At 61.8% G+C, this 25,366-nt stretch overlaps 1 protein-coding gene and 1 long non-coding RNA gene across 4 annotated transcripts in view; both read left to right on the top strand.

Annotated features, from left to right (window-relative positions):
• The window catches only part of TWIST2 (twist family bHLH transcription factor 2), a 51,226-nt gene extending 44,456 nt beyond the window's left edge, over positions 1-6,770 (top strand). For both annotated transcript variants that reach the window (XM_038574375.1, XM_038574374.1), the window contains exon 2: positions 6,052-6,770. In XM_038574375.1, the coding sequence (XP_038430303.1) occupies positions 6,052-6,118 (67 nt within the window). In that variant the 3' untranslated portion in view covers positions 6,119-6,770. The remainder of the gene's footprint in view (positions 1-6,051) is intronic.
• Positions 6,771-12,464: 5,694 nt separating this feature from the next.
• On the top strand, positions 12,465-16,013 carry LOC119865867. Of its 2 annotated transcripts, none has more exons than XR_005378295.1 (3): positions 12,465-12,993; positions 15,133-15,423; positions 15,834-16,013. It is a non-coding gene; the product is annotated as an uncharacterized LOC119865867 (long non-coding RNA). The 2 variants fall into 2 exon arrangements; XR_005378294.1 differs by having other exon boundaries at positions 12,474-12,993; positions 15,837-16,013.
• Positions 16,014-25,366: the final 9,353 nt, after the last annotated feature.

A 25,366-nucleotide genomic window follows, 5' to 3' on the forward strand; every position in this document is an offset into this window, starting at 1 on the left:
CATGAGTGGAATGGAACCCGGTAGAGAGAGGGTCCTAGACGGCGGCTGGCACGTCACTCCCGCACCAGCATCACGCTGGGGACCATCCGATCTCTTCACCGCGGGCCTCTTTCCATGAGTGTTTATTGAGCACCTACTGTGTACCAGGCGGGGACCCAGCTGGGGAAGAAACAGCAGCCGGCCCTCTCGGGTGACCACAGTGTTGGACACGAACCAGGTGAGGCCCCAGGCCTCTGTCGTGCTATGGCTCCCTGAACCCCCACAGCACCGGGGGGGTGGGCATTTCTACAGATGCACAGGCTGAGGCCCAGAGAGCTGAAGCCACTTTCCCAAGGCCGCAGGGGCCGTGGGTGGCAGCGCTGGGATTCAGCTCGAGGCCTGAGCTCAGTTCCTGTCTTCCCAGGAGCTTCTAGAATGTTCGTGGCTTCACACTCCATGCCTCAGGATCTCCGGAGCTCCGAGCTCCTGACCCTTTCTTGCACCACATTTCCGAATACTAACAGACCAGCATTCCTGGAGTAAACCCTTCTGGGTTATAAGGAGGAGATTCTTCAAATCCACAGCTTGGCTTGGTTTGCTGACGTCCTACTGAGCGTCTCTGCATTCGGAGTCACGGGTGGCAGGACCTGGCCTTGGATTCTTACGCCCTGTGGACAGGAGTCAGAGTGGTGTCTCTTCGGCATTTTATGGGGGAGGCTGTGCATGGTGGGGGGGGCGGGGCCGCGTGGAATATTTTCTACCCGCCTCGCAATTTTGCCTTGAACTAAGACTGCTCTTAAAAAAAATAGCCCTCAGCAAAATAAACAAACTGTAAAAATAAATAAAATAAGATGAGAAGTGTCTCCTCATCTGCAAATTCTGGAACAGCTTAACCAATACCGTCAGAAATGACCGGGTCCCGGAAGATTCTCCTTTAATGCCCTTGTAAAGCCTCCTGGTTCCGGATTCTTCGCAGGGCAGATACAGATCTTCCACAACCTGGTCAGCTTGCCTTACAGATGTTGGGAGGTCCGACTTCTCCGTGAGCCAGTTTGGTGAAGAGTGGGAAGCTGGCGTGGCGGCCGCGGCTGCCTCGGGCGGCCTGTGTGCGGTCCTGCCGCCCCCACTCGCCCCCCCGGGGCCCTGGGCTGGCCGGAGCGTGGGCTCCTGGGGCCCCGCAGAGGCGGCTGCGCTTTACCCTCGGCCTCCGAGGCGTCTCCTACCCGCGCTCGTGCCTGCTGGTGTGGCGGTGGGACCTTGGGTAGGTGACCGCCTGCAGAGTCAGAGGCCCACGTCCTCGTCTGCGTGGAGCCCCGTTCCCGGGAGTGTTGCCCCGGAAGTGGCCACGGGGGGTGTGTTTTCCGAGGCCCCGACCGCCTTCCCCTGTTTCTTCTGCTCCCCGAACGGTCCCGGGGGCCTCCTCTCCACGGAAGCGGCCCGGGCCTGGGATGGCCCGTCGGCGGGTGGCCGCACCCAGGAAGCCACCCGGGGCTGCTTCTGCGTTGCTTCCTCTCCCGTGTGGAAGCGTGGGCGGCGTTCGGAGCTCCCGGGGCCCAGAGGCGCCTGCTGGTGGGGCACGGCCGCCCGCGTCGTCAGCTGGTGGACCAGGACCAGGACCCCTGTTCCTTTGTGTCTGGGACGGTCAGCCCTCCCTGAGCGTGGGGACACTTCCCTCGGCTCCTCGCTCGTGGCTGCGTCTCCTCCTTCCACATTCTTGGCCTTTTGCTCAGAGGCTGGAGACCTCCGTGACTCAGGGTCTGGTTTATTGATCGCTTTTCATCAGTGGCTATTTATTCTGCTTCCATTGCTTAAAACACATTCCACTTCCCTGCTTTCTGCCATTTCCCCATTTCCCAGAGCCCTCTCCTTGGTTCCTGCTTGGTCCTTCCCTCCATGCAGACGTTCCTGGCGTCTCTCCGAATGACAAATCCCGCTGCTCCGAAAGCTTGTGCCCGAGCCCCAGGCCATTTGGGAGACGCTCAGCCCACTGTCTCCCCGCCGTGGTCCACACCCACCTGACGTGAACCATCCCTGGTTTTCTTCTCGTATTTATGGCCCGTAGGATAGATGTCAGCGAGTGGGAGCCGTGCCTCCAGCCAGCTCCGGGGAGCCGTGTTCAGATGGTCAGGAGGCTGTGTCCAGGCCCGGGGAGGGGACCGAGGGCCCCGCTGAAGAACGGTGCTGGGTGACTGTCCGGGCGCCGGGGGTGGGGGGGGTCTGGCCTGTGTGGGATGGGCAAGACCCACCAGGGTAGGTGGCGGTGCTCCGCTCCCCTGCTGGCTTCATTACTATTCATCTCCACAGGGCACATTCCCCACCCCCCAGCACCCCTGCCGAGTTGGAGGCTGGTCTTTGTTTTTGGCGTAGTGACTGGGAGGAGAGAGACCACAGGTGACAGCAGGAGCGGACTGGCAGGTGGTGGCCCTTCGAGTGACCTGGACAATGTCAGGGCCCTTGGAGGCAGACTCCTCCACTTTCATGCTGAAGGGGGCAGTGAGGGCCAGGGCAAGTCCTCAATGGCCAGGCCCCGGGTTTCTGTGGGCAGTTCCTGGCTTCCCGAACCTCCCCATTCTTCCCCTCCAGCCTCCACTGGCAAAATCGCAGGGCAGTGTGTGTGTGTGTGTGTGTGTGTGCGCACGTGCACACGTGAATGCTATACTGACCAGAGATCACACATCTGTGCCCACTTCCCTCCACCCTTATTCACTGCCCTGCTTTTTTTGGCAGCCCAGCAAAGTTCAAGGTACTGGGTCCCTTCCCTTTCTGGCAGCAGAGGCTTACTTGCATTTCCTTTAAAAACATTGTCCCTGTCTACACTGGGTTCTAGTTGTTTTCAAACATGTTTTTTCTCCCCTGTTATATTTCTCTGGTTCATTTCTGGGCTTTTTAAACAACTAGTAGCATTTATGGCACATGATAGATGCTCAATATATGTTAGAAAGATGGATGAAAGGATGGATAGAAGGAAGGAGGGGCGGATGGGTAGATGGACGGAATGGTGGGTGGATGGAAGGGTGGGTGGATGAGTAGATGGGAGAATGGGTGGGGAGATGGAAGGATAGATGGAAGCATGACTGAATAGATGGAAGGATGGGTGGATGGAAGGATAGGTGGGTGAGTAGGTGGAAGGATGAGTGGATCGGTAGATGGAAGGGTAGGATGGAGAGATGGAAGGATGAGTGGGTAGATGGAAGATGGGTGGGTAGATGGAGGATGGATGGCTGGGTAGATGGAAGGATGAGTAGGTAGATGGAAGGATGAGTGGATAGATGGAAGATGGGTGGGTAGATGGAAGGATGGATGGGTGGGTAGATGGAAGGATGAGTAGGTAGATGGAAGGATGAGTGGATAGATAGAAGATGGATGGGTAGATGGAAGGATGGATGGGTAGATGGAAGGATGAGTGGATAAATGGAAGGATGGATGGCTGGGTAGATGGAAGGATGAGTAGGTAGATGGAAGGATGGGTGGGTGAGTAGGTGGAAGGATGAGTGGATCGGTAGATGGAAGGGTAGGATGGAGAGATGGAAGGATGAGTGGGTAGATGGAAAATGGGTGGGTGGGTAGATGGAAGGATTGGTGGGCAGATGGAAGGATAAGTGGATAAATGGAAGGATGGGTGGGTGGGTAGATGGAAGGATGAGTGGATAGATGGAAGATGGATGGGTAGATGGAGGATGAGTGGGTGGGTACATGGATAGATGATAGGTGAATAGTTAGATGGAACGGAAGGGAGAATGGTGGGTAGATGTGTGGATGGATGGTGGGTGGGTGGATGCGTGGAAGGCCTTATAAGACACTCTTCCCCCTTCAGCCCCCTGCCTCACTTTTTGGAGAGTTTGCGTTGGTGTTTCACTTCCTGGGTCAGGTCCTGGAAATGAGAGTCAATGCAGACCCTTTCCTGTGCGTTCGTGCCCAAGGGCGTGGGCGAGAGGAGTAGAGGCGCTCTCCCAGGGTAGCCGCTGCTCTGCAGCTCTGCCCGCCACCCCCCTCCCCTGCAAGGCAGGCAGATGCAGGGAGCGGACTGCACACAGGTCCCAGCGCACGGTTTCAGGTGGCTGGTCTATGCGGGAGGCTGTCCTGGGCCCCAGCTGTTTCGTATTTGCTGCCGAGAGCGCTGCCCATGTCCGCAGACGTGGCTGGGGTCAGGGCGACATCAAGGAGGCCAGGCCCACGGGCTCCCGGTCAAGAAGACTAGGGAACCTGCCCCTTTCTGCCCGCGCCCGGGCCCCGCGGGCGAGCACGCGGCACACCCTGAAGTCACCACTGCTGGGGACGGACGGCCTCTGTCGTTTCTTGCTCTTCATGGACGGTCCGTGTTTCCCCTTGGAGGGTTGGCGCAGCTCATATATCAAAAACTGTTGTAATTATTCCCTCCCTCGGAGGAAGGCTCCCATTCAGCTTTCTCTCGCTGCCCCCCGAGTCATTATCTAATTACAACCACATTCTCCGAGAGCGGCCGTTGACTTTGTGCCGGGGCCGCTCAGGAAGGCCCGCGTAGGTGGGGTGCTGGGGGCTGGAAAGAAGGGAAGTGTGCGCGGAAGCACGCCGCGTGTCTGGGGGGCAGTGTCTGAGCGTCCTGGGACCTTTGTCCTGGCTCAGCGGGGGCTTCTGGAGGTCTCTGGGGCTCTGTGGGGAGGGAGCTGGGGGGACAGGGACAGGAGGAAAGGGCGTGCTGCCCCCTGCGCAGGAGCATCAGGGACACCCCCCCACCCCGATGGAGACGTCACTCACTGCTCTATCCAAAACCCTTCGTGTTTTGGTGCCTTTACACATCGTGGTCCCAGGCCGTGGGGTGCCTGTCCTCCACCTCCACCGCTCCTGCAGGGACATTCCTCATGCTGACCCTTCTCCTTGGTAAAGCCATTCCTGACTCCTCCCGACCCCAGGCCCCTGCCGGCCTCAGGCAGCCCTCCTTCCTCCCCGTTCCTCCCCTCCTCCTCATCTCCTCCTCCCTTCCTCCTCCTCATCCTCTCCTCCTCCTCTCCTCTCCCCCCATCTTCCCCTTCCCCTCCTCCTCCCCTCCTCCTTCACTTCTTCCCTCTTCCTCCTCCTCTCTCTCCTTACCCCCCCCCTCCCCTCCCCTCCCTCCTCTCCTCCTTCTCCTTCTCCCCTCTTCCTCCTCTTCTTCCTCCTCATAGTCCTCCTCCTCCAGGCTCAGCCCTGAGGTCTGTAGCCGCCCCCCACGGTGCATCAGGGCGAAGGCCCGTCTCATGGGCCAGCTCACCCCCACTTCCAGGGCAGCCCTGGCACAAAGGGGGCCCTTGGGGGGCTCTCGATGCATCAACTTGTCTCGTCTGGTTGTGACGTTGATCTGGCCCCGTCTGTCCACCCTCCTGAAGTGGAAGTGCACACCCTGTGCGTCAGGCCCCGGGGGAGGCACTGAAGGCGGGACCCAGAGCACCCCGCAGCCAGCCTTAAAGACTCCCTAACAGGGTTCAGGGGCTCCTGGGGAGGATGCCATCCTGGGGTCCCGCAGGGCCAGGCCATCAGCAGCCCCCCGCCCCCAGAACGGCCGGTGACAGGTTGGAAGTCGCTGGAGCCACGAGCCACCACCCTGGGGCAAGGTGTGGGCCGCCGTCCTCAGGCTTCCCCATCGGCACCCGGATGCAGGATGTCTCCAGCAGGCATAGGGTCCTTGACCGAACACGCCGGCGGGGGTACCCCCTGGCCCCCATTCCCCGTCTCTGCCACCCCCCAGTCTTCCTCTGACCCCACCGCCCAGGCTGCAAGGTCAGCTGGGCAGGAGCAGCAGGGGTCTGGGGGAGAGCGTGGCCCCGTCTGCACCACTCCCGACCCGAGGCCTCGCAGGCCATCCCCACGGGCCATGCTGGGGCGGCGGGGCTTGTGGGCGGGATGCGCTGCACGGTCACCCGCGGGCCTGTGGACGCCCCCCACAGGGGGGTGCCAGAGGCACGAGTGACCGCGGGATGAGATGGCCTCGGCCTGCGCGCACACCACACGCCACGCACACCCACATACACACCACATGTGTGCCACACACGTACCCACAGCACACACACCCCCACCCGTGCGCAGTGGGGTCTCACCTGCCTCCTCCGTGTCTTGCAGGCTGTCCTGTGGGGCCGAGGCTCAGCGGAATTGGGACGCCTCCTCGTCTGTCACTTCTGAAACCTGAACGACCTCAAGGGGGCCGCCCAGCCCGCTCTCGGCACAGCGTTCAGACAAGGGGACGGCAGCATGGAAGGGAAGACCCCGGACCGCGCCACCTCGTCCCCAGACACGGTCCCCACACAGGGCATGCCACTCGCGGTCCTCCTCGCCGGTGACATGCTCCTTGGCATCCTCGCCACTGTTTGGATCTTTTCTTCTGGGTTTTATTTTTTGTTGTTGTTGTTGGGGGGGAGGGGTGGATGTATTCTTTCTGAAAATCTCTAGATTCAGGAACATATTTACAAGGATTTAAATTTTGGATTTGTATTTCCTTCCAAGTGCCTTTTTAATGTATATTTTTTTAATAAAACAGAAATGCATTCCTGTACAATTCTGTTTAAACTGGACCAAGGCTCTCAGAAAAAGAACCTCGCGTTCCCCGCCCCGCAGCCTCTGCATGACTGTTCCACGTAAGCCTGGAATCCTCCTCACACCTCGCCTCTTCTCTTTCTCCTGATTTGCTCAGCTAACCATTTTTAAAATATTTTCTGTTTCAGTGTATATGTTGCTTATTTGTTTTATTTATTGAGATATTTTTAACGAGCTCGGTGACTGCAACGTGGCTGTGTACCCCGCCCCCCTCCCAGGAATAATAAAGACGTCCGTGCAGCCCGGTCTTCCCTGTCCTCTTCTGTACCTCGCAGCACGGAGTCGGCCCGGGAAAGTCGGGAAAGGGACAGTCGTTTCGCTTTAGAAGGGACGAGAAAGGATGTGAGGTCGTTTATGTCGTGGGTCGTTGTAAAACGTTCTAGAAGCCGCCGTCCCTGACGCCGCGGTCCGAGTGGGACGGGCCCAGGCCTGGGAACGCGGGTGAGGCTGGCCTCAGCCCCTCCGTGGGTCCGGCTCCTCGGCGGCTGCCTCCCCCGAAGCGCCCGCCGCTCTCCAGACCACGTCCCGGTGGTGAGATGGAGACCGTGTCCCTCGGGTGTCCCATCGCCATTGTCCGGGGTCAGCGCTCCCCCGCTGGCTCCCCCAAGCCTTCCCCGCCTCCTTGCCCTGCACTCATGCTACGCCGTCGTGTTCTCCGACTACGGCTAAGCCCTGTGCTCACCGTGGGTTGCACATGCACCTGTCCAGCCCCCAGAGCCTTGTACGCACAGCAGGAGGAGCACCTGTAGGTACAGGTAAGGCTGGGGTCCTTGCGCAGAAACCCCAGGAGGGCCGCGGTCTGCGGCTAAGGAGGAGGATCTGGCTGGGGGCTGGGTCCACGCGGGCCAGCTAATGGTGCAGACACAGGTCCCCAAGGGGCAGGGCGTCCCAGGCCCCACCTGCTGGCCTGTGAGCCCTTTGCCATATCTGCGGACACCAGCAGGGGGTGCGAGTGGCCTCCAGGTCAAAGGCTTCCAGCCTGGGAGCTGCAAGTCACCAGGTCACAGCCCTGGGGCGCGGGCGGGGGGACAGCTGATACAGAGCTGTCCACGGACGAGGGGCCAGCAGAGCCCCCCCCAGCTCCCACACAGGATCCTAGGGAGCAGGACCCATGAATCTCTCTCTCGGCTGGAACTACTGCCCGGTGCCCCTGGAAGGGCCGGAGCTCTTGGGACACCGGCCAGACCTCAACTCCATCGCCTGGCTGGCTCCTCCTTGAGGCAGCACCAGCTTCCCTCGGTGTTGGCACCACCCGGAGAGGCCTCGTGCACCCGTCTCGGGGCCTGGTCCCTCCGGCACTGACGACACATGGGCATGCACACCTGTGTGCGCACCTGTACACACACACGTACCCCGTGTAGAGGCTTCGGGAAGACCGAGCTGGGCAGCCGTGGCCCCAGCAGGCAGGGTCCAGGTCTGCCCTGTGCTGTCCTGCGGGGTCCTGCAGAGGCCTTTAGCCACGCCAGCACGTCTCCTTTGGGCAATTCCAAAGAAAAACGACACGAGATGACAGCACACAGTGTGCAGACGGGGTGTCCATGGGGAGCTGCTTTCTTCGCTTCCAGATTGCAAAATTCCCAGATGCCCGGCCTGCCCTGGGGGAGCCAGGGGTCGATCGAGCTCAGGGCCTCCAGCAGGAGACCCCAGGCCTTGAGTCCACGGAAAGAGCCAAGGTCATCTCCTGGGACCTGGACACCCCCTCTGCCCCTGGATCCCATTCCCCACCGGACACAAACACTCTGGGAGGGGTTCTCTCCACCTGCGGGCCTGGCCCTTATGAAGAGGACGGTCCTCCCCAGCCCGAGGCCTCAGCCCACCCCTCACCTGTACGCATCTCCCTTCCTCGACCAAATCAGCCAGCTCCTGATAGAACGGGAACGGCAGCCCCACAAGTTTACACTGAAAAAGGTCATAACACGTAAATCATGGGAAACATTATCCAGAAGGCACGACAGAGCCCATCTGGGTCCGTGGGAGATTAGCGTCTCGGGAGATGGACGGGACACACGTCCTGGGAAGGGCGCCCAACAGAGCCTTCACGTTTCCAGGATTCCTGTACAAACGAGCGGCCCCGGGCACCGGGCTCCTCCCCGCCAGCTGCTCCGCCCCCCCCACCCCCAAGGCACAGGAGCCGCTGGCCTCACTGCGCCCCCACGCAGGAGGAGGAGGCAATATTAATATTAATCATCGGTATTTGAGGAACTGCGTGGCCAAGGATTTATACTCCAGCTAACACTGTCACCTCTCCACTTCCTGCACCTAGCGTGGTGGTGGCACGTTGGCTCCATCCCATTCTCGTCGCTGCCCACGCGCTCCGGGTCCATCTGCCTACACGCTCCCGGGCCGACCCGCTCTCTCCCTCCGACTGCGGCCCAGGAGGATCAGAAGCGTTGCCGGAGCCCCTCCTCCCCAGCCTGGGCGTGGGCGTGGGCGTGGGGCGTGGGCGGGAGGGCCAACCTGCAGTCCAGAGCACTCAGGCCGTCTTGACTCCGTGACCCGACCCACCCCCCTCCCCAAGCTTAGACCGATGGAACGGGTCTGTCGCCTTGTCTGGGACATGTCCTGGGTGTTGTCGGTGTCTGGACTTCATGGCAGGGCGGGTGGGGAGACAGAGAGGTGAGGGAGGGGGCGTGGGCTCGGGGCGGCAGTGGTGATCACTGCCAAGAACCCTGCAGGTGGCCGGGGACCGAGCAATGTCAAGGTTCTTGCCACAGGTGGAGGACGGACACAGCCGCCCGGGACTCCGCCGGCGATCTGGGTTATTTTGGCCTTGGGGGGCGGGGGCTCTGCATGAGGCGGTAACTCTCCTATCACCGGTAAACCCTGCGGGCCGTGGGCAGGCGCTCGGCTGGAGGCGCACAGGGCCTCGACAGACACCTACCTGGTGACCCCGGGGAGCAAAGGAGAAGCGGGAGCCGGGCTGGGCCCTAGAGAAGACCTCAGGGAGCCAGCACCCCACAGGGAGCTTAACTAAATGAGGGGACGAGCAAGCGCTAAGCACCCACATCCAGGGACTGGTTTCTGCTCCCCGCCCTTCTGGCGGGTGACGTCCTCATCGGCATCACGGATGCCCACACACCTGCCTCAGGGGTGGGCGTCGGGCTTGGGTGGGCCACGCACGAGCTACGCGCAGTTCAGTTCCTGGCACCCAGCGAGCGCCTAGAATGGAGCGTCCCGGGATGGGAGCTGCTGTTGCTGCCCATGTTCCCGCTCCCTGCCTCAGTTTCTCCCATAAACCCCGGTGGTGGACCCAGTGCCCTGGAAAAGCCCTGCAGGTTGGGTTATGGGTTGAATCGTGTCCCCCTTTCTCCTACGTTGGAGTTCAGGCCCTGATATTTCAGACGGTGACCTCACCTGGAGCTGGGGTGTTTGCAGAGGTAAAAGCGAGGTCATTAGGGTGAGCTCAGTCCCACGTGACAGGTGTGCTTGGAAGGAGAGATGAGGACACGGATCTGGGAGGGGGGAGCTGCGTGAAGACACAGGGAGAAAACAGCCGCCGGGAAGCCAAGGGGGGCAGCAACAGGTTCTCCCTCGGGCCTGGAAGGAGCAACCCTGCCGGCGCCCTGGGCTCGGCCCGCCCCCTCCAGGACTGGGGGAGAGCGAGCGAGCAAGCACACACATCTGTGCTTCAGCTGCCCGTGCGTGTGCGTGGCGCACTGTTGGGGGGCCCGAGACCAAGGCCCTGCCCGCGTGCCTGCTTGGTGGCGAGTGAAATGACGGCAGAAATGCCCAAGAGCAGCGGGGCGGGCCTGAGTGCCCGGCCGAGGAAGGAGGGCAGGGTGCTGTCGAGGCCACGGGGGCCCCAGCTTAGCAGCCACGGAAACGGAGGACACGGGGAATGTTTCCCGTGTTTCCCGGCGCCCCCAGTGGTGCTGACCCCGGAGCGAAGTCCCCCGTGGACGCGAGGCAGAGTGGCCGCTCCTGTCCCCGCCCCCCGACGGCAGGACGGGGAGGCCTCGCAGCCCGCCTTGGACTCTGCCCGCAGACACCCACCCTCCTCTTGCTGGAAAGGAGAGGGGGCTCTGGCTCATTGCCGGATTCCGGCCCCAAGGGGAGGCGCTCTGTCTGGGTCCCCACCCCACCCGCGAAGTTGTGCCGCCTGGCTGGTCGCCCCCCCCCCCCACGTCGAAGCTAGAACAGGGCGGCTGTGCCATAAACCATTCACAAGCAGGGCTTCCGCTTCAAAGTGCACCTCGGGGGTGGGGGGCAGAGGGCCGGGGTCCCCCCCTCCCACACCCAGTTGGGCCTGACCTCTCAAGTCTTCTGGAAAGTTCGCCGAAGTTCAGGAGCTCCTTTCCGGAGGTGGCGAGCAGAACGGGCCCCTGCCCTCGCCTGCCGGGTATCCCGGGCCGCTGAGGGACTCTCGTCTCCGCGTCCATCCTCGCCCGTCGGGGCCATTACATCTCCTGGCCTCCAGGCGGCACGACAGGGTCTGGTGTCGCGGGCTCCGTAGAACTTCCACGCTGCCAGGTCCCAGGCTGTCGGGGGGTGGGGGGCGGGGGGGTCTGCTCCAAGGGCGGTCCTCCAGCGCCGGACCCCAGCCGCCCGCCCTCGGGCCTTTATGCACTCGGGATCTTCCTAGTCCGAACCAGGCAAGTTGGGGCCGTCTCCTCAGGCAATAACAGAATCAAGGGCGTTCAGACCCGATCCCGAGGTCTCCCGTCAGGGGAGGGAGAGGCGCCGTCTGCACCTGCCGCGAATGTTAGCACCTGCCCCGTAGCACCTGCCCCAAATGTAGCACCTGCCCCATAGCACCTGCCCTCTAGCACCTGCCCCACAGTACCTGCCCTGCAGTACCTGTCCCATATGTAGTACCTTCCCTGTAGTGCCTGCCCTGTACATAGTACCTGCCCCACAGTACCTGCTCCGTAGTACCTGCCCCATACGTAGCACCTGCCCTGCAGTACCTACCCCGCAGCACCTGCCCCACAGTAGCTGTCCCATGAAGCCCGCGCTCTTGGACAGTAACCGTCCGTCTTCCTTGTATGAGAACTTTCTCCGCAGCCGCTCCCCAGAACACGCCGGCTCCTCCTCCTAAGGAAGGGGGGTGAATTGTCAGCATCGTGAGCCCTCCTGGACGGGATGTCAGATGCCGCTCCCCATTTAGAGGTCTGTTTTAAGAGGTCTCCAGACATAATTCACAGAAAAAGAGGCTCAGCATGGCGCACCAGACGGGCGTGGGCTGGAACCCCTCCGAGAGGGCCTGGCTGGGCGCCCCCGTGTCAGCAGGGGTCCCTGAAGAGTGGGGTGGGCTAGTCGTCCCCCCATGGCTGTTCCATGCACACGCCCTGGGCCCTCCTCCCCAGCGGCCCGGCCTCGGTGCCGGGTGGAGGGGCTCTACCCCCGCAGGTGCTCGGCTCAGCCGCGGCCACAGTGTCCCCCGGGTGGGAGGACGGGCCTGCCGGCACCCGGAGCTCTGCACGACGCTGGCCAACTGCACCAGGCCACGCTTCTCGCCCGCTCGATGTCGGCCCGAGTCCGCGTGCTTGGGCCAGGTGGCTCCACTGCGCAGCCCGTGTGGGCGGTGAACCAGGCTCGTGAGCGGCCCTGGGGGACTGACACGGGGGACCCTCCTCCCGCCTCTCCATGGAGGGAGGCAGCTCTCACGGCGCTTCCATCCGGGCACAGCCCGCCGGGGCCAGGAGGCCGGACTGCCTGGGTCCCGAGCATCTGAGGCCTCCCTCCAGGGCCCAGAGTCACACTCCCCGGCAGCGGCCAGAGAGGCCGGGGATAAAGTAGGACCAGCGACCGTCCCCCGAGGACAGCCCGGCCCCCCCACTGAGGCCTCCCCACCCCCGCCCCCGAGCCTCCGAAATGTCCGCCGGCTGCACCCCACGCTGCCAGTCCGAGGCTCTAAGAAACACGGCTGGTTTCAGTTCTGCTTTCACCAGCAGCTTCTTTCTGCTCTTTCAGTTGCTCCGCAGCTGTCATTTGTGGTATGTGTCACGCCGTGTTCCCGGAATGAGCGGGACAGAGGCCCCGTTAAGGCCGCACTTGCGCTCTGCACCTCCAACTCCCGGCGGACCTTCCTCAGGGGCTTCATGACAATAAGCAGTCTACGCAGACACGTTTTCCCGGTAGTCTCACCGTGACTCGACCTGTTATGGGGGTTCTATGGGGCCTCTCATAGTAGGGCCACCTGGGCAGGAGAGCTGCCCACGGAAGGGGTGACCTCACGCAGCCTTCAGGTGGCCTGCAGGGACGGTGTGACCTGCTGCTCTGAGCTCAGACACGTGCTGAGGACACGTGCTCCCTGCGGTGACTTCAGGGCTAATTTGGAGTCCCCAGGCCTCACGTTCGCCCTTCGCAAGCCTACCCACCCACTCAGCAGGGAGATGTGGGGACGGTGCTTTCTCTGCACACACCCCAACTCCGTAGGATCTTTGGTTTCTCTTTGAAACAGTGAGCGCCCTGTCCGCAGAAGCCGGGCTCAGCTAAACGTCCTCGGCCCCCAAGGGGCAGCGGTTTCAGGTGAGGATGGGAAGGGCCAGCAGAGGCATCTCTGCCTCCCACGCCCCTCGGCTGCCCCCCCACATCCTCTCCGCCTCCCCCCATTTTCCTGGCACCTCCATATTCAGGGGAGCATCCCAGCAAGCCTCCCCGAGGGTGTCTTCAGCCGTCTAAACGATCGAGGAAATTGGGGCTGTGCTCAAAGGAGGTGCTTAGGAAGAGGGTCATCCGATGCTCCCAGGCTTTCCCAGGGGTGCCCCAGAGGAGCTCCAGCTCAAGGAGCTGCAGCAGAACGACTCCAACACTGCCCTGCGCTCAGGGAGGGCCGGGTCCTCGTGGTGGCTGGGACACGAATGGGCTCAGGGGAGGGCAGTGATGGGACCCTCCGTCACCGGGTGCTGAGCGCCCGGACATTAGAGCAGCAGGTGCTGGGGGGCGGGGGCAGGGAGGCCAGTCAGAGGTGCAGCGCTCTGTGGCGGTGGGAGAGAAGTGCACAGGGGCCGGGGTGCTCCCGCTCTGGACGGTGAAGGAGCCCCCCAGCGGGAGCAGCCAGCCAGGGCAGGTGACATTCGAGTCCAGGAGGGGGCACGCCTGTGAAGTGTCCAGGAGGCACTGGGGTTTGGATCCAGAACCTGGAATGAAGGGTCAGGGGAGGCTGTGCAGCTCCCGGCGGGGGTTGGGGGGGTGCGTGGTGGGACCAGGCCAGGTCGCCGAGGCACCTGACAGTGCAGTGATGCTGAGCAGGACGACAGGTGAGGAGGAGCGGCCACCACTCTGCAGGGCAGGGTGCATGGAGGGAGGGGGGCTGGTGCCCTGTGACCCCAGGGAGAGCCCACCAGCGGCTGGAATGTGGAGGGCACGGGGCGGCCTGACTCCAGGAGGAGGGAGCGCCTTGGGGACAGGGAGCCGCAGGGAGGCCCCGTGTGCTCAGGGATGGGGGAGCCTGGAGCCCCGGGCTGCGGTGTGTGTGCAGGAGAGGCAGCCAGGGGGACAGACACACAGACAGTAAGGGGAGGGGAGGGCACAGAGCTCCTCCAGGAGGAGAACGAGGGCCCTCTGTCAACCACTGCTGCACCGGAGGAGCTCAGGGGGTGCTAGGCAGGCGGGGAGAGGTGGCGGGCCTGACCACGGAGGGGGGCGGGCAGCCGAGTGGCCAGGTGCAAGCCCGGCGTCTCAAGGACAGGGACAGCAGGCCATGGGCTTGGGGGCAGCTCCCGGCCTTGAGGTGCTGCTGAGTCCCTGCTGGGGACCCCCTGAGCATCTCTGACCCCCCACACCCAGGGGCAGTGGCGGTGGGAGGCACCCCCCTTCTGAGCCAGCCCAACCCACGGGGCTGAACCTTGGACCGCTCGGGGAGCCCTTCAGACAGGTGCCTCCCAGTGCATGGCCCCCTCCACGGCTGTCGCCCAGGACCCCGGGGCACTTGAAGAAAGTAGCTCCGGTGAAGAAGACACAGAAGTGGCTCAGGGAACCTCAGGAGTCCCGCTGGAGATGACTCCCTTCCTTCAGGGCGGGGACAGTCAGCCTGGGGTGGGGCCAACCACGAGGGGAGCAGGGCTGAGGCTCCTGTCGCTCTGCATTACAGAGCTCCTGGATCACACGGCTCCTGAAGGCGGCTGACCCCCCCCCCCCGTCATTTGCATCCCTTTGAACTGGATTTCCTGTCTGTTTAGACTGTAAAAAGTCCTAAGAGAGTCCAACAAACAGAAATGAGATCACTGCTTGCCAACGATCCACATGAGCGCAGAATTTTATGAGGGGAAAAGGAAAACCTGTTTTGACATATAAGCATCAGAATAATCCACATCCAAGTAGGAACCTTTACAATGACTATGAGGAAAATAGAAACAGCCAGGTGCAAGGCTCTGGAAGTCCAGGTGAGCATGAGGGTAGAGACCACCAGGTGCAAGGCTGGGGGAGTCCAGGTGAGCATGAGGGTAGAGACCATCAGGTGCAAGGCTGGGGGAGTCCAGGTGAGCAGGAGGGTAGAGACCACCAGGTGCAAGGCTGGGGGAGTCCAGGTGAGCAGGAGGGTCGCCGGCTCCGCGCCCAGGCTGGAAGGGCCTGACTGTGATCCTGTTCCCGCCGTAGAAGGAGAGGAACAGAGACCCTGTTTTCTTTTTTTTTTTTTAATATTTATTTATTTATTATTTATGATAGACATAGAGAGAGAGAGAGAGGCAGAGACCCAGGAGGAGGGAGAAGCAGGCTCCATGCCAGGAGCCTGACGCGGAGACCCCGTTTTCTGATCCGACCTAACAGCCCCAGCCCGTGGCCTGTTTCCACCGCTCTCGTCCAAGAGGAAGGAGTCACTGAAGCTGCCAGGGTCCCAGGCCGACCGCGGAGCAAATCACCCCCACAGCCGCGAGGGCGGCCCAGACTCCTGCTGTCCCCCGGGGGACCTGCCCACGGGCCGCCTCTTCGGGGCCCAGAGACCGGGAGCAAGGTCAGGTGAGAGCAGCTCAGTCCCCGGCGTCCGGGCCCCTGGACGGACGTGTGGTCCCAGCGGAGGTCAAGTGACCTGGGGTCGGCAGCCTGACGGGTGGGCAGCTTGCGTTTCTGACCCACACGGTGAAAATAAACCCTCTCCCGGGGTCAAGGCCCCAACAGCCTGTCCTCACGCCCCTGTCGCTCCGGGGGTGACGCTGCCCGCAGCCGCCCTCTGCCCGGAGGGTGAGAGCCGCACAATCCAGAGGTGAGCTCGAGTGACCAGGACCTCGGGTGACACATCCGTCTCCCCCATGTCCCCCCTGCACAGCTCGGACCAAAGCCCTCACCCCTCCCACAGCGTGGGGTTACACGGTCACTCAGCACACAGCAGACCGCCTTTTCCCCCATTGATGTATTTTTTTTTTTTTTAGCAGATTCCCCAGAAAACGGTGTGTTACTTCTCTAGGCTTCCTCCGCTGACTGGTTACTTCTTTGGTTTGGTTCAGATTTTGAAAACACATCATTTCAATGCCAAGATTAACAAAAGCTGGCGCTTTATGATGTTGGAATTGACCCAACAATTCACAGATTAAAAACAAAAAACAAAAAAACTTCAGAGCCAATCAAGTTGGAAAAAGCTGCACATTCTGTTCGCTGGATGGTCCTGCCGACCCTGCAGACCCAGGTCCTCCCACTGTCCATTTGGGGAGTTGTAAGAATTCGTAAGAAACAAAAGGAAAATCTCCCTGCCTTCATTTTTATGTCTCCGGTGTTGATACTATCTCCCTGCCCACGGCTCTGCTGAGTAAACAGCCTCATCTCTGCGCGGCCACCCCCACCGCAGCGCCCTCCCCCGCCGGCCCGAGAGGGTGGAGGCTGGACCCGACTGGACGCGGCCGACCCCTGAGCTGCCACGACCTACTGACCCACCGTGGCCTGGGTGGCCCAGGTGGCCTGGTCGAGATGATGAGCAGAGTCCCCTTGGGAACCGGGGCGCATAGAGATGGATCTCAAGGGGCGGGAGCTGAAGCCAAAAGGATGTGTAACTGGAGCTGCAGCGGGGGCTGGGGGCTGGGGGCCGGGGGCTGGGGGCATAGAGCCCTGGGGAAGCAGGAGGGACGCTGACCACCGTGCATGTGAACACAGCAGCACTTGTCAAAAGGGGATGGCCTTCAGCTGGTCACCACCCCACTTGGGGTGTCCCCTCTTTCCATGAGAGAGATGCAAGACCTCATGATTTCCAAGCCTCTGAAACCTTTGAATTCTTTTTTCTTCCATGTTGGAAGCACAGTTTAGGTACGTGTGCTTGTGGATGTCTCAGCAGCGTCCACATCAGGGCCTGGGCTGGTGACATCCCAGAGCATCCGTATGTGGCCCTGGGCTGGTGACATCCCAGCAGCATCCCTATGGGGCCCTGAGCTGGTGATGTCCCAGCAGCGTCCACATCAGGACCTGGGCTGGTGACGTCAGAGCAGTGTGTCCTTATGCTGTCTGGTAAGGCACAAAGGGACAGGGGTGGACCTTGCCCTTGCCCTTCTCCCTCCGTGCCTGTGTCAGGCGCAGGGAAAGCCCGAAGGCCTGGCCGGCGTGTGTTGCTCCCACCGCAGGCCCGGCACTGGGCTGGCACCTGGGATCGGCGCATCCAGTGTGGAGTCAGCTGCCGCACGCGCATCTGCCTTGGGCGGGGTGCTGGCCCCCACTGCCTCCCCAAGTGAAGGGCGCAGCCCCTCCCAGGAGAGCTGACAGCCTGCGGGGGGGGGGGGGGGCCCAGGTGTGCGCCCCCCGCCTGTGCCACACCTGGACCAACAGCCCTGCCCCCATGCCAGGGTGTGAATGGGGAAATGACACACAAGTGGCAAAGGCCCATGGGTTCCTCCCTCATCTGCCCCAGCGCGCTAGAGTTTGACCCCAAGTAGGCAGGAGCTGAGTGCCAGGTGCGCGGGCCCGGGGAGTCCTGGAGGAACAGGTGGTGCAGCTCATGCCCTGGCACCCCGAAGTCCCCATCCGACCCCGTGTGTCTCAGGAGCGCTTCCTCTGCGCTCTCCACCCTGGCCCGTGACTCAGCGGGGTCGCATTTCCCAGGCCCTTCCCATCAAGCTGCCTCCCCCTTTTAAAGGTAAAGTCCTACATTTACTGTAGTGTTTCTGGACAGGGGTTCTCCAGAGAAACAGGATGGACGGGGTACACACAGGTACATCGTTACAGGAATTGGCTCGCGGGATGCGGAGGGCCTCGAAGTCCCACGATCCACCATCTGCAGACTGGACTCCCCAGAAGGCCGGGGTGACGCTCCGTGCGAATCGAGGCGCATCAGCGTCCCAGGGCGGGAGGGGACGGCTGTCCCGGTGCACGGTGCACGCAGAGACGGAGCTCACCCGCCCTCTGCCTTCTGGGTTTATGTGGCCCTAACGGATGGGCTGGCGCCCGCCTGCCCTGCTGAGGCCACCTACGCGGTCTGTGGACTCCAGAGCTGATGTCCTCAGAAATGCCACCAAACAGCCCCCAGAAATCCTGTTTTGCCAGTTAGCTGTGCTTCCCTTGTCCCGGCCAAGCTGACGTGCGACATCAACCATCCCCAACTTCCTTTATAGGTGGAGAATCCAAGGTGCCTTGGTCACCGTGCTGGCGTTTTTTATTGTGATTTCTGTTCCTGGGTCGGTGCTCTGGGTGCAAACTGGACAAGGTTTTTGAGTCTGGGACATGCGCCCGTGGGGCTTCTTGTGACCTGGATGACGTGACCCGGACGCCCTCCACCGTCCCCCCCTCCCCCAGAGCAGCAGCCACTGTGGGCGGGCCATCCCCTCATCCACTCCCTGCCACGGCTCCTGTGGCCCCTGGGCAGGTCCCCCCCCCGCCCCGCCCCTCTCTGTCTTCCAGGGTAGGATTGCAGCCACCCCTGGCCCAGAGCTGTAGGGCGGGCAGAGAGCGAGTCAGGGCTCTTGCACTTGACCCTCCCATTTCCCCGGCTCTGCGTTGAACACGCGCACACACACCCTGCAGCTGTGAAAGGGGCATCCACGCCTTGGTCCTTCGCAGGTTTGGAGAAGCATATTTCCTCCGACCGGCACGCTGGCTCTTATCTGCTCTCAAACCGTTGCACAGGGACCTGGGGTGAAGACAAATTGCCCCAAGCAAGTGTAGTGCACTTTACACAACCCCCTCGAGGGCCGGGCGTTCCTGCGCACACGTGGGTGCCTCCTTCCGCCCCGCGCCGAGAACAGGGAGTGTGGGGGATCCCCACCCTGTGGGTTCTCGGTGGCCCAGCCGGGTGGCCCTCAGCTCTGCAGCCTCACGGTCTGGCCACAGCAGAGCCTGAGGCCCTTGGATGGAAAATGCACTCTTAGGTGCCCTCCCGTCTTCTTCGATGCCCCCACCTCTGCGCCAGGACGTGGATCCTTTCTCATCCACGTCATCACCACGCTCCGGGGGTGGCGCCTCCGTCCTGCAGCACAGGAGCCTCAAGAAGAGCTGGGGCGGCCAGCAGGGCCTGGGGGTGCTGCTCCAGCTGGAGGGGCGATGCGGTGGCCGTCGAGGGGCCGGGGAGCCCGGCATCGACGTGGGGGCCCTGGCTTCCACTGCTTTCCTGGGAGTCGGAACCCTGAGCGCTGGGAGGTCCCATCAGCCTCCTGCAGGGTGACCCTGCGGGGAAGCGCTCCTGCCAGGCGGCCCTGCCAGCGTTTCCTGGGAGCACACACCCAGAGCCTGTGCACGTGTGTGCATGCATGCGTGCACGCACTCTCACACACACACACACACACACACGCACACACACCCATTAATCAGAGCTCTGTCTCCATTATCGTCCTGACCTCGCGCCAGAGCTGCCTTGATCAAGGCGGTGCTCGCCTTGAGGACCGCGGATGCTTTCCGAGGGCTGGGAGGGTTTCGTCAGTTGGGCCCTTTCCAGCGTGAGTCACTGTCCGCCTCTTCGCCTTAATTAGTGTTCGGGGAGTTGCTGGTGTAACTCTGGTGAAGTCTAGAGAAATTAATCAAAGTGTATCTTGCACTTGAAACACACTCAGAACCACCATCCGGCCAAATCCCCCGGCACTGGCACCCGGACAGGCCAAGCCCCCCCATCTCCCCAGCTCAGCTTGTTTTAAATTAGTTTGCAATTTCCCACATGCTCAAGACTGGCCTTCCTCCCTCGATCTGGCACTTTCCTCTTCAGTATTTTCTTCTGGAAGGGTTTTTTTCTTTTTATTGTTTTCCCAACCGTGGCAATTTCTCAATCCACTGCATACCATCTGTCTCAATAAAACGGTTCTCACGGAACCTGGGCCCAGGAGGCCCCGGGCACATGCGTCTCTTGGCACGGTCCTTGCGCCCCCGTGCTGCCCGGACACGTGGCCACGCCGTGTCTAAGACAGAGGAGGTTTCCATCGGCCGCTGGGCTAGGCCTGCCCCCCTGCAGCCTCGCAGGTGCTGGAACACGGGGTGCTCGGTGCGCTGCCTCCAGGGTGAGCATCGTCATGTCCATAATGCCACCACCACCACCACCCCCATTTCACTTGGGAGACAGAAATACAAACGGACAACGGCCAGACCGTGCGTACACAAACGGCAGCCTGACCCACACCCTGTGCAAACCGGCTGGAAGCCAGACGCGCAGGAAGTCACAGCATCGTCCCTGGTCACAGCCCCGGGAGCCTGACGTTGTCTGGGACGATGGGGCCCCAGCGACCAGGCCCGGAGTAACCACTGACAGCTCCCCTACCTCCAGCCTCAGAACCAACCACAGTGACGGTGGCCGACTCCTTGCACAGCAAACTGAGTCACCAGCCCTTGTCTGTCTCCTGTGTCTTTGCGCCTGGCCACACGCATCACGTGTGAGCGAGCCCCGCGTCTCAGGACACGTGCGGCGCCGGGCAGGCCTCAGGGACGTGCGGCTCTGCTCCTCGGTGGTGCCCGGCCTCCTCGGGGAGCCGCGCTGTGCCTCTGGCTGGAGGGCTCTGCATGCCGGGGGCCGGTCAAACTCGGTCTGGAACGTTCTTGGAAGCTAATCTGGGGCTTTGAGGGAAACCCTAAGTTGGTGGCCTGGGACCAGAAAGTGGGGACTCAGGCTCCCCCTGAGTTCTCGGGTGGTGTGGGCCTCTCACAGCCCCTGAACAGTGCATGTTGCCACCGGGTCCCGGCCCCCCGGCCCACACGGCCCCTCCCGTGCACACGCCCGCACACCCTGCTTTCACCTGCTTTTGCTCCGTCCTGCCCCTCCCTGGGGGCTTCCCCACCTGGCCACTCCCTACACTGTCCAAGACAGGAGGTGGCTCTCGCCCTCCATCCAGAAGGCCTGCCCGAGTTCGGGGGGCCTCCCCGCAGCCCTGCCCACCCCGGCGTGGAGGCACAGAGCCCGTACTGAGCCCTCCCCGGGAAGGATCCCATTGCCCGTCCCAGGCCTCCAGCCGCTGCTGGCGTCGGTGCCTGGGGGTGGAACCACAGACCTTGCTGGCCTCGCCAGGGGAGACCCTGCAGCTTTGACACAGGGACATGCCACCATGCAATCTGCTTTGCTAAGACAACTCTGGCAGGGGTGGCGGATGGAGAGGATGGAGGCAGGTAGCACATTGGTGGACAAGGCATTCTTGCAGTGGCCCTAGTGAGCCGCGGGGGCTGGAACCATTGAGGATCCGAAGTCATCGAGGTCCTGCCCCTTCTATGTCTTCTCTTCAGAAAGATCAACTCCATGGGTCGTTTGAATTTCTGCCCCTAATGTCCCTCAACTGTGCATGATTTGGTGCTAAATGGACTCCATGGGTCCTTTGAATTTCTACCTAAATGTGCATGGTTTGGGGCTAAAACGGGTCATGTTTGCCAGATGGGCAGCACAGTGACACACACGCATGTACACAGGTGGCAGGGGTGGGCACGGGCATTTGGAACGAAGCAAGGCACTCTTGAGCACCCCAGGACAGGGCGTAGGCTGAAGTCACGGTCCCGTACCCATTGATGGTGAGCCCCCCGCCGTGGAGTTAAATGATGAGGACTGTGGAAACAAACTTGACTTTGAAAGCGAGACCGAGTCCCTGAGCAGGGCCTGTGTGCTGGTGGTGCCGTCCCGGGGCAGCGCGGATGGGGCAGGACGCATGGGGGGAAGGAGGCCTTGCCTGCCTGTCACAAGCTGAGCCCCCTTGCTCTCTGGCGGGGGAGACCTCCACGCTCAGGGAACCGGGTCCCTGGAGCCTGTAGCCACTGCAGCTGGGCGGGGAGATCTTTGTCCCCACGTCTGCTGAACACAGCCGGGCTCGGGGACGGCTTCCTGGAGGCCCGGGGGATTTAGAGCCCCCTGGACACAGGCAGCAAACTCTGCTCGTTGCCAGCAAAGCCCTGGCAACGGAGGGCGCCCCCAGCCACGGGGAAGGAGGTCCCCGCAATGAAGGGGCCAGAGCGGGAGACCACAGTGGTGGTAGACGGGCCCCACGGCCCCCTGGACCAGACAGGGGGGTCCACACCCTCGCAGGAGTCACGGGTCCCCTGGAGAGTAGGTGGGCGCAGGGACTTGGCGCCACCCGTGCAAACAACGCGGCTCCGGCGGGGCCTGAGAGTTCTCACTCCTGGCCTCATTTGGGTGACATTTTTATAGCCTTTCCCTGCAAAATGTAATCAATTTTTTTTAAAAGATTTTATTTATTTATCCATGAGAGACACAGAGAGAGGCAGAGACACAGGCAGGGGGAGCCCGACATGGGACTCGATGCCGGGACCCCGGGGTCACGCCCTGAACCCAAGGCAGATGCTCAACCGCTGAGCCCCCCGGTCGCCCCAAAATGTAATCAATTAGAAGATGTTGTGTTATCAGAGGTTCTATTGTCCTTACTCATCTACGGGAACCCTCTCTTTCCAGCTTCCTTATTCCAAAGCTTTGGGTCCTTTCCGACTTGGAAAAGGAGCGACTTTCACGAGCGGACCTCCGCGCTCTCCGCGCCTTGCTGACTGCCATGCCCCCAGATCAAAAAAAAAAAGAAAAAAAGAAAAAACCCTTGTACCTTACACTCGTCCAGCTTCTCTTCTCACACGATAGTCTCCAAGAATTCTCAGAAGCAAACTCTGTACCGTAGAAATGATTTGCTCCTTGAAAGGCTGAGACCAGCCAGTAACCCATCGGATGCCAGGGGACCGTGCTGCGCCCAGAGCACTGGTCCTCCGCCAGGGGCCGTTCCTCCCCGGGGCACGTCTGGTGATATCCGGGGACCTTTCTGGGGATCACATCTGGGGGAGGGTGTGACCAGTAGTCGGAGCCAGGGGTGCGGCCACACACACCCTGAAACGCGCAGGACAGCCCCCACCACGGGTAATGATCCGGTTCAAAATGTCAGCATCGCTGGGGCTGAGAAACGCTGCTCTGGGTGGCTTCCAAATATCCCTCTAATTTATTTTGTTTGGATGGGCTCTTGGCTTCAGGGACTGATTTCAGCTCTTTTCATATTTAAATGCATTCCCCCCCCCCCCACTATTAAATGCGATCTACGTGTGTTTCTACGAATGGGACCTATTTGCACTCTTCTTACCTTTCCCTCCTGCCTCTCGGGCCTTCTGGAGATCGCAGGCGGTGGACTCCGGGTGTTCATCCTCTGTTTTCGATAAAGGAGGCCTCTCAGGTCCCGAACTGTGCCCCCGGCGCTGCAGCATCACCCTCCGCCCTTCCGTGCTCTTCGTGCCCGTCTCCCGACTTCAGATCGTCCTGCTCTCGGCAGCGGTTCCCCCTCCGCCCACCTGTTACAGGGTTTCGGCACCAAGCGGCTGGCGCCGCGTTCACGTTTTCGTCACTCCTGCACCCTGCGCTGCCCTGTGACCCGAGGAAGCGCCGCGGGCTGCGACCGTCCTGCCTGCAGGGGCCCGGAGCGACCTCGCCTGCCGTCGGCCTGGGGGCTCCGTGCTCAAGCCTTCTCCTCAACTGTCCACGGGTTCCACTCTGCGGGGGCCTTAGTTCAGCTTTCATGAGACTGCACGTCGCCGGGCCGAGACGGAGGCCCAGAGCCCAACCCCTGCCCTCCGTGGCTCCGCTCTCCGGCAGCTGCAAGGCGCCCACGGTGACTATGTCCCTCCCTGGACACGCCAGAGGCCCCGTCCGACTGGCCCAGGCCTAGGCCCTCCCTCCTCTCCACGGAGCTCGGGGCCCTGGCTGGGGCACAGCACCGGGACCCTGAGACGTGGCCGGGGACAGCCACGCTGATGCCCCAGGAAACGTGGAGACCCTGGGCTTGCACAAGTGGTCCCGTCCGCCTCGGTGTCCACCAAAACCGTCTGCCTGCCTGAGGAGGACACAGGAGCTTCTCCGGGTGCAACAGCATGCCTTCCAGGGCCACCTCCCTCCTGCCACCGGTGCAACTCTTAGTGTCAGGTCACAGTGTCACCTGAATGGGGACGAGGAACCTGCCGACGGGTCCTGGCAGGAGCAGGGAGGGCCCTGAAGGTCAGGGGGAAAGGTGAGCTGTGCGAAGGGACCGTGCACGGGCAGGGGCCACCCGGGGGCAGCCTCCCAGAGGCCTGGAGAAACCCTGGTGCTCCGAGGAGGAAGGCGGGAAGGGCTGAGTGAGGGGAGGAAAGGTGTCGGAGCCACCCCGAGGCCGCTCCCTGGAGGCCTTTGCTTCACCCACGCTCGCACCTCTGAGGGGCCAGCATCCCGAAGGCTCCGAGGCTCCGTGGCAGCCATCCCCTGGGGCCAGGGGGTGGTGCTGGGGACACTGTTACTCACCTGGGCTCCCCACAGCTGCGGGGGAGCCGCCCTGGAGCATCAGAAGCTAGGCGGCCACGACGGCATGGAGAGTGGCCCGCGCCCCGCGAGCTGTGGGGGCACCTCCGGGGACGGGGCAGATGGCAGCCAGCGTGCGATCGCAACACAAGTCCCCATCCCTCACCCGGCGGACGTGATGGAGACGGGGGGCACGCTGTACCAGAGCAGAGAAAGCTCCCGACTGAGAGTCCGAGCACTCAGACGTGCGAGGAGGCCAATCCCACGTAGTCGGGCCCCACCGCTGCCCGCCTGCGCCGCCCGGGGCCAGCACGGACCTCAGACCTCGCCGCGGCGCTGGCGCGACCATGACCGCTGCCGCCCCTCGTGTACAGCTGTCGCCAGGGTCACAGTCGGTGCTCGATGGGGCAGCCTGGGACAGGGACGGGCCCCGCGGAATCCTGGCCACAGACGTCCCCGCTGGGGTGGCTCTCAGAGACCAAAGGCTCCTTCCATAAGAATGGATAAAGAAGCTGTGGTCTATGTACGCAACGGAATATTCCTCAGCCATGAGAAACGACAGATACCCACCATTGCCTTCGACGTGGATGGAACTGGAGGGTGTGATGCTGAGTGAAGTAAGTCAATCGGAGAAGGACGAACATTATATGGTCTCATTCATTTGGGGAATATAAATAATAGTGAAAGGGAATAGAAGGGAAGGGAGAAGAAATGGGTAGTAAATATCGGAAAGGGAGACAGAACATGAGAGACTCCTAACTCTGGGAAATGAACTAGGGGTAGTCGAAGGGGAGGAGGGCGGGGGGTGGGGGTGACTGGGTGACAGGCACTGAGGGGGGCACTTGACGGGACGAGCACTGGGTGTTATTCTACATGTTGGCAAATTGAACACCAATAAAAAATAAATTTATTATTAAAAAAAAAATCTTGATGTTACTGTGAGGCTACTGCTCGGCAGGCAGGCACCTGCGTCCACCCGCTCCTGGGTCCCAGGCTCCTTTTGAGAAAGAGCAGGAATGTCCCCGCTTGGCTTTTCCCTCCATGCACATTTGTTCTTGCCTTGTACCTTCATCACCATAAGTCCCAGAGAATTCTCCAGAGAAAGCAGTCTTCCCCACCAAACACTCGTGCAAAATCCACTTTTATTGAAGACTTTGTAGGGAGAGACAGAGGCAGGGACTCCCTGGTTTTCCAGGGGCCTTTCTGGGAATGCCCCCTCCTGCCTCGTTCTCTGGCACCTCAGCAGGTACGCCCTCCCCGGCCTGCCCTCCCCGG

This window comes from Canis lupus, chromosome 25 (genome assembly GCF_011100685.1).
Source record: "Canis lupus familiaris isolate Mischka breed German Shepherd chromosome 25, alternate assembly UU_Cfam_GSD_1.0, whole genome shotgun sequence".
Taxonomy (NCBI): Eukaryota; Metazoa; Chordata; class Mammalia; order Carnivora; family Canidae; genus Canis; species Canis lupus.